General features: G+C 50.4%; 1 protein-coding gene across 1 annotated transcript; it reads right to left on the bottom strand.

The window, feature by feature from the left end:
* Positions 1-3,919: 3,919 nt before the first annotated feature.
* LOC120689779 (UDP-N-acetylmuramoyl-L-alanyl-D-glutamate--2,6-diaminopimelate ligase MurE homolog, chloroplastic) lies at positions 3,920-8,177 on the bottom strand. The gene is made up of 5 exons (XM_039972178.1): positions 6,262-8,177; positions 5,984-6,100; positions 5,712-5,887; positions 4,596-4,741; positions 3,920-4,311 (listed from the first exon to the last, which is right to left on the bottom strand). The coding sequence occupies exons 1-5, from the start codon at positions 8,084-8,086 to the stop codon at positions 4,293-4,295; spliced, it is 2,283 nt and encodes a 760-aa protein (XP_039828112.1). The 5' UTR covers positions 8,087-8,177; the 3' UTR covers positions 3,920-4,292.

The raw sequence follows: 8,177 nt of genomic DNA, 5'->3' as shown, positions 1-8,177 counted from the left end.
GAGACCCCTGCATCCGTGCCTCTGGATCTCCATGGCGCCATGCTGCTGCAGGAGGCCGCCGCCCTCAATCTCCATGCCCAGGCTGTCGCCGTCAACAACATCCGGAGTCTCATCCACATCGTCCTGGACGTCGACTCCGGCAACTACAACCGATGGCGCGATTAGTTCCTACTGACCCTCGGCAAGTTCTCCCTCCAGGATCATGTCCACCTCGATGCCCCGGTTCCCTCCCCGGATTGGGATCGGATGGATTGCGTCATCAAGTCCTGGATCCTCGGCTCCCTCACCGACGACCTCACCGAGATCGTCTCCTCCCAAGGCGGCACTGCCCGGGACACGTGGCTCGCCGTCGAGTCCCAGTTCCTCGGGAACCGGGAGATGCACGCCATCCAGCTTGAAATGAGGTTCCGCAACTTCGTCCAGGGCGACCTCTCCATCGCCGAGTACTGCCGCCGTCTCAAGAAGATGGCCTACGACCTCGGCGCTCTCGGCGAAGTCGTCACCGACCGCACCCTCGTCCTCAACGTGATTCGCGGCCTCAACGAGCGCTTCGCTCACGTCGGCGCCCTGCTTCACCGTGCTCGACCCTTCCCCTCCTTCCTCGACGTCCGCGAGGATCTTGTTCTGGAGGAACTCACCCTGGCGAACCAGCAGCCCTCTCCGGCCGCCGCTCTTGCCCCCGCCACCAAGTCCTCGCAGCAGTCCCCGCAGCCCTCGAGCTCCAACTCCGGGGGGGCTGGCGACGGGAACAACTCCAGGAACAACGGCCGTCACAGCAAACGTGGCGGTGGCAACGGCAGCAGCAGCGCCTTAGCGGCGGGCACCACCAGCAGCAGGGCGGTGCGCAGCAGCAGCCGCCGCCTGGCGCCAAGCCTGCTGCACCACCGGCTGGTCCCTGGCCATCGGTCTACAACCCTTGGACGGGCACCATCCACATGTGGCCTAGCGCACGTCCTCCACTGGCGCCGATCCCTCAGCCTCGTCCTCCGCAGCAGGCCTTCGTCGCTCAGCAGCAGCCACCTGCGGCACCTGCTCCTCCTACATAGGGGTGGTAATGGGCCATGGCCCTAATGGCCTCTTCACAGCCCAATAAAGCCCTTAAAATTTTTAGTTTAAAAATACATATGTTTAGAGCCCGGTCCTTTTAGGGCCCGATCCTTAGATTTTCTAGTTCAAAATGTTGGGCCCTTTACCACCCCTGCTCCTACACCGACTGAGGGGGCCGGCCAGTGGGCCTCACCGGGGTTCTACCATCCCATGGCCGGCCTGCCCTCCTGGGACACTCAGTCGTTGGCTTCTGCATTCAGCACGGCGACGCTGCAGCAGCCTCCGTCCACCGAGTGGTACTTCGATTCAGGTGCGACTTCCCACATGACATCTTCATCCAGTAGTCTATCACACACCTTTTCCCTGCGGTATCCTAACCCCTCATCCATTGTCGTTGGTAATGGTTCCCTGCTTCCTGTGGTTGGCACCGGCTCTACTGAACTACCTCATTCTTTATTTCTTAATAATATCCTTGTGTCTCCACAAATTATTTAGAATCTTATTTTAGTACGCCAATTTACTATCGATAACAATTGCTCCGTTGAGTTTGACCCTGCTGGTTGTTCTGTGAAGGATCTGCAAACTTGGAGCGTGATCATCCGGTGCAATAGCTCCGGGGCTCTGTATCCTTTTGCGCCTTCCTCCAACTCAGTCTCTTGTCGCCAAGGCCGCCTCCCCTTGTGGCACCGTCGTCTCAGTCATCCTGGCCATGAAAAACTGTCGAAGCTCGCTTCTAGTGTCTCCATTCATTTAGAGGATTGCTCAGATTTATGTCATGCTTGTCAGCTAGGGCACCATGTTCGCTTGCCCTTTCATGAGTCTGCCTCTCGTGCGTCCAACAAGTTTGATCTTATACATTGTGATCTCTGGACATCTCCAGTCTTCAGTGTCTAGTTATAAATATTATTTGGTCATTCTTGACTATTGCACGCATTATCTGTGGACTTTTCCTCTTCGTGTTAAATCTGACACTTTCAGCACGCTCGCGAACTTCATCGCCTATGCCTCTACTCAGTTCGGTGCCCATGTGAAGGCCATCCAGTGCACAACAGGCGCGAGTTTGATAACTCCAGCGCCTGCACCTTCCTTCTCAGCCAGGGCATCCATCTCCGCATGTCTTGCCCCTACACCTCGCCTCAGAACGGTAAAGTTGAACCCATCATTAGGTCGATTAATAATGTTGTTTGCTCCCTGCTGTTCCAGGCATCCATGCCTCCCTCATATTAGGTCGAGGCACTCTCCACCGCGACAGGGCTGCTTAACATCTTGCCAACCAAGACCCTTGTTTTCTCTACACCGCATCTAGCTTTGTATGGCACTCTACCGGTGTATGATCATCTACGGTGTATGATCATCTACGGGTCTTCGGCTGCAAATGTTATCCCAACCTATTTGCCACAACTCCCCACAAACTCGCCCCACCTTGACCTCTCTTCCAACTGCATCATCATCTCGAGGCATGTCATCTTTGATGAAACTGCCTTTCCCTTTGCTGATTGCGATGGACCACGGCACCACGCTCTCCCGCTACCTTCCAGTTTCTTGATGCTCCTGACACTGTTTCTGATCCTATTGGACCATAGCACAAGCTTTTGCCAGCAGGAACTCTTCCAGGCGACTCCGGATCGTCGACAGACACCACAGGCGCCTCCACACTTGCGCCCGAGGACCCTGTGGTGCTGCCCCTTGTGCCAGTGCCCGCACTGTACGTCCCACCAGGACGGCGCGCGCTGGCTTCCCCCGTGCCATGCGCGGCCCCGGCACCACCCACCCCCGCGCCACGCGCGGCACCGTCGTCATCGCTAGCTGCGTCTCCGCGTCCTGACTGCATCTCGCCAGCACTTCCTGCGGCGCAGATGTCCCCGGGCGCCGCCGCGCACGGCCCACCACCGGGCTTCCCGCCTCTCCAGGCTCCGGCGCGCGTCATCACCAATGTCTACACGCGTCGGGGACGCGCGGATCCTGTTCCGGCGCCGCCCGCACCTTCCTCATCGCCGCTTCCCAAGGGCGCTGTTGCTGTCTTTCAGGCATGAAGGTAGGAAATTGGAAGTATCAACAAAGAAATTGAAAGGAAATACTGCAATAAGAACAAGAAAGTCAGATGGACATGTTGGAAATTTGGAATATCTGGCGTTAAAATATTTAACTACATGGTATTGTACATGTAGAATGGCAGAATAGTATTGTATAATCTTAAAAGTGGGAAGATTTGCTACATATGCCTGAATAAAATCAGAGGCCCAGTGCACTTAGACAAGTAGCAATCGTGCAATAAACAAGCATTGTCATATAGCTGAAAAATCAAAACGAAACATTTACCATACTAAAAAGGTCAGCTGTTACTTTACTTGGATCAAAATAGTCCAGAACTCCAGATAGTATGTGGAGGTGATTTTTTGAGACATAGCAGGCATAGTTTTATTATAACCAGAATAAGCAACATTGTGATAGAGTGCAACAGGACACAATGGCTGGTGCATACTGAAAATTCAGGCACTACGAACTATTCATGAGCTTATATTAAGCATGCAGCTGACCTAATAATTCAGGCACAACGAACTATTCATGAGCTTATATTAAGCATGAAGTTGACCTAATAATGTATCATAAAGTAGGCACAGGCACTAGACCATTCACGAGCATATGCTTTAAGACTCAAATCTATCATGTAGCACAAAAGAGTAAGCACAGAATAAAATCTATCAGGAATTCAGGAGCTGAAACTCTATCTGAATAATTTGTTAGATACAGTAAAGAGAGTGCTAGTTATTAGCTATGAATAATTTAGATGAATTGTAAGATAAAAATGAAACTATCTAGATGAATTGTCAACTGAAAAGACATTCTGTGAGGCTCAATATAGATAGCATGATAACAGAAAAGTTAACTTCCAATTCCAAAAGATCTTATATTCACTGCCATGGGACATGCTGTTTTTGAAATTGTAATGCCAGAAAGCCCTTACATTCTTTTTTTGACACCAGGAAGCTTCACCAATCCATTATCAAAGCAACCACAATTTACTGGACGGGAAGTTCCATGGACCATCTGGCAGTACAACAGAATAACTGATAGGCTAATTTTTTTGTTAGTCGTTAGCACTTTGGTTAGAAAACTCAGCACTCGCAGGACGAATTTCTTGCAGGCTAGGACAGCCTATCCCTGAAAAGCTCGTACTAGTAGAACTGGGAATCTGACATTTGTTCCTTGAGTAGATAAACTCAACTATCTTGACTAAACCAAAATCAGTGGCTTTCTGGTAACCTGTGACAACAAAAAGAGAAAAATAATAGATTGGTGATTTTCATGTGAGATGAAAATTTCATACAAATCAGTATAGGTGAAGCTCTAGAATCTGCATGTGAAATCAATAATTGCAAGGTAATTATAAGGAATTAATGTTTTGAAATTAACAGGTTATGATTTCTGTGCATTGTGGACTTTTCTGTCATACTTGGGAAAAATGTTTGAAAGAGCTCAATCACTTGGCAATAAGTCCAAACTCACAAGAATGAGACATAGTAACCAGTGATTTAGAAGAAACATACCGCCAAGGGAACTCTGAGGTGTCAATTCCAGCTCGATGCAACTGATCAACATATTGTAATGCTTCTCGGCACTCTTCCCTGTCATCAAAAAACTCACTTTTATCACCTTCAATCTGATAAGTGTCGTTCCCTTTGCCAGTGATAACCTGAAGGGAGAAGCAAAACTGTCAGGATCATGATGAACCAAAAAAGGGATCAAGGTGAACACTACTTCATTATAACTGGCATGGTTTAAAGAAATAAGATTACTTTGTCATCACAACATTAATGTATCAATTACCACTTTCTAGATAGTGATACAATAACAGTAACATCTTTTAATTGTCCTTCCAGTACTTGTCACATAGACAACAGAAGAACTAATCGAAGTCGAAGACGCGGAATGGTAGTGAAGAGAGAAAAAGATTCTTCTGGTTTTCTTGTTCCTGAAAATATTATATCTCCTAGACGCCGTAGAGAATTGAGAATTTTCATGTCTTTCAACTCTCGTACTCGTAATTGGAAAGTTACGGAAGGAGATCCATCATTTTGCAATGAAAACAACATAAAGAACTCGGTAATTTTGAAATCAGACCAAGCATCTTAATACATATGCAAAAATATTCGTTATTGGCCCACTATTAATTACAAGATTTAGCTTTTATGAATCGCTATAGGTTTGATACGAGAAATGGCAGTCGTTTCAGTATGTTAAGGATACAGATATATCCACAATTCATTTAGAGTTACTTGATAGCCTATTTCTTATATTATATCTCTATCCTGTGAAATTCTCAAGCCGAAAGATGGATGCCTATGCAGTGTTCCATTTTGCTAAATGATAGCAATTAAATGCTATATCAATTCTATAAATTGGATACAGCAATAAATCAGCAAAATTCTTTTATTTTAGATAGAAGAAACTAGTGACTAATGAGACAGAGACTATATTATTTAACTCCTTTATACAGAACATATTAGGGTTAATGCCATCTTATGTAAGCATTTCTGTAAAAGATGTATGCATGGAGAACTAGGCCTACCAGTTTTAAAATTTCTTCACAACACAGTTATATGGACAGAGGCTTAGCTAAAGAGAATTCTTCCTGATAACAGGAAGCTTTGGAGAAAACATACCACCACGTCGCCTTGTTCGCCCATTGCAACAGCAGCTCGCACTGCAACTCTTCTAATGTCATGTAAGAAGAGCCTATGTCCATTTTGAAGGGGTGGATAATAATCGTTAGCACCATGTTTCAAGTATTCTTCCATGGTCCAGCCTACACCCGCCAACATATCATCAAGGATATCCACTGTTCAGAACAGAGCAACAAATTTGTGTGAAATTCAGCACAGTATGGATTTATCTGACATATGATCTAAAATTAGATATTAATTATGAAGCATACATGGATCTTCATTTGCAGGATTGTCTGATGTCAACATGACAACATCACTTTTATCAGCTGCAATCTTTGTCATCACCGGCCTCTTCCCTCTTTCTTTCTCACCACAACATCCAACAACTAAATAGAACAGCATGGCAGGAGGTTCAGTTCATATGCTATAACCAGGATAATAATGAGAATATAGCACCACGTACAACTAATCAACAATTCAAGACTGATACAACTCTGTGTAGGCAGTGTGCAATTGCTAACAAAAACTACAGAAGAAATTATCATACCAGTGACGATCCGGCGTGGGCCCAGCTCCCTTACACCATCCAGAAGCCTCGACAAAGCTTCTGGTGTCCTCGCATGATCAACAATTACCCCGAACGCTTGCTCCTCATCAATTAGCTCACACCGGCCTGGGATAGCATCCACCTCTTCTATGCCCCTGACTATGTCCTCCAGTGGTGCAACCACTGCAATACCAACTGCCACAGTTGCAAGGATGTTGTAGATGTTATCCCTTCCAAGCAGCCCTGAGGAGATCTCGAGGATCCCATGCGGTGTCTGTACCAAAACCTCTGTCTCAAACAGGGAAAGCTGGTATTTGAGAGTGTGCACATCAGCCTTCTTGTTCTCAAACGAATATGTCACCACAGGGACATCATGCCCCCCATGTGCAGCGAAGAATGGGGCACTTGGATCATCGATGTTTACCACTTTACGATGGCGCTCAGGGTCCACCATTCTGGAGAACAAGGAAGCCATGCTGCTCATATACTCCTCATATGTCATGCTATCCTCCCCATCAGTGTGCCTAACATTAGTCAGCACGGCAATATCATAATCTATATCACTGTCCACACCAGATGGAGGCATCCCATCAGTGGCTGTCTCCAACACAACTGCCTCGGCGCCATTGTGCAACATTGTTGCCATCAGCTTCTGCACGGCAATGGGATCACCAGATGCATCAGGTCGTGCTTCAAGCTTGTTGCTGCCGAAAGCATAGGCCCCAAGAACGCCCACCATGCCAGTCCTCACCCCCATGGACTCGTACACTGCTTTGATCAGGTGAGTTGTGGTGGTGACCCCATCCGTGCCAGTGACACCTATGACCGCCATGTCCACGGACGGCCGCCTGTAGAGGCAGGCAGGGAGCACGCGGAGCGCGGTCACAATGTCATCCACAATGACCAGCGCGCGGCAGGCCAGGGTGCCCTCGATGTTGACGTCCTGGTCAGCTACGACGGCAACGGCCCCTCGCTTGTCGGCCTCGGTGAGGCCGGCGAGCCCCTCCTCTCCCACGCACACAAAGAGGTCACCCGCTGCCACGAGGCTGGCGTCGCTCTGCACCCCCGCAAGCGCGACATCCTGGTCTCCCGTCACGGCCACCGGGACGAGCTTGCTCTCGTCGAGGAGCTCGGCAAGCGTCATGCGGAAGGCCGGCTGCCGCATCCTGGCCCCTTCGAGCCCGAGCTCCTCGGCCACATCGAAGCCTTCCTCATCCTCGTCGAGCGGCAAGCCATCGTGTCCATCCTCGTCCTCGCCCCCCTCGGCCTCCTCGTCCTCCTCGTCCGCCACGGACACAACACTGAGTCCCTGCAGCTTCCGAATCTCGTCGAGGTCGATCACCTCCTCGGGGGAGAGCTCGTCGGCGAGGACCTCGTCCTCGGGCTGCGTCTGCGACGACGGCGGCGAAGCAGGGGACGGCTTGATGAGCCCACGCCGCGTGAACTCCTCCCTCTTCTCGGCAATGGCGCGGTCGATCTCGTCGAAGAACTCGTCGTCGGGGTCGTAGCTCCCGCCGCCTGCGCCGCCGGCCGAGGAGGGGGACGAGAAGAGCGGGTGGTCGGGGGTGATCTCGGGCTGCCGGCTCCGGGCGCGCTCGACGCTGCGCGCAAGCTGGTCGTAGCGGTTGAGGCCGTGGGACGAATCCTCCGCGGCCTCTGGGGGCTCGTCATCCGCGGTGGGCGGACGGAACCGTCGCGTGGCCGCGGCGGCGAGGCGCGGAGGGAGGCGGCGCGGGGCCGGCGGGGCCAGGGTCCTGGGAGGAGGCGGGCGTGACGCGGAAGGGAAGGGGAAGGGGAAGCGGAAGGCAAGGGGCGCCGTAGCCATGGGAGGCTGGCTGGGGGTTAGTGCTTGCTGTCACTGTGTTGGTGGGGTTTTGGATTGGGGAGGCCGGAGGGGACGGGGAAGAAGGAAGATG

The sequence above is a fragment of the Panicum virgatum genome, chromosome 9N (assembly GCF_016808335.1).
Source record: "Panicum virgatum strain AP13 chromosome 9N, P.virgatum_v5, whole genome shotgun sequence".
NCBI classification, from domain to species: Eukaryota; Viridiplantae; Streptophyta; class Magnoliopsida; order Poales; family Poaceae; genus Panicum; species Panicum virgatum.
The sequence above is the reverse complement of the archived record's forward strand: the minus strand, read 5'-3'. Positions and strand labels throughout refer to the sequence as shown.

Coding starts and splice junctions, on each gene's coding strand:
- LOC120689779 (XM_039972178.1), bottom strand. CDS start 8,086: ATGGCTACGGCGCCCCTTGCCTTCCGCTTCCCCTTCCCCTTCCCTTCC. Junction 5,888..5,983: donor TCCTGCAAATGAAGATCCAT/GTATGCTTCATA, acceptor TGTTCTGAACAG/TGGATATCCTTGATGATATG. Junction 4,742..5,711: donor GCGAACAAGGCGACGTGGTG/GTATGTTTTCTC, acceptor TTCTCCCTTCAG/GTTATCACTGGCAAAGGGAA.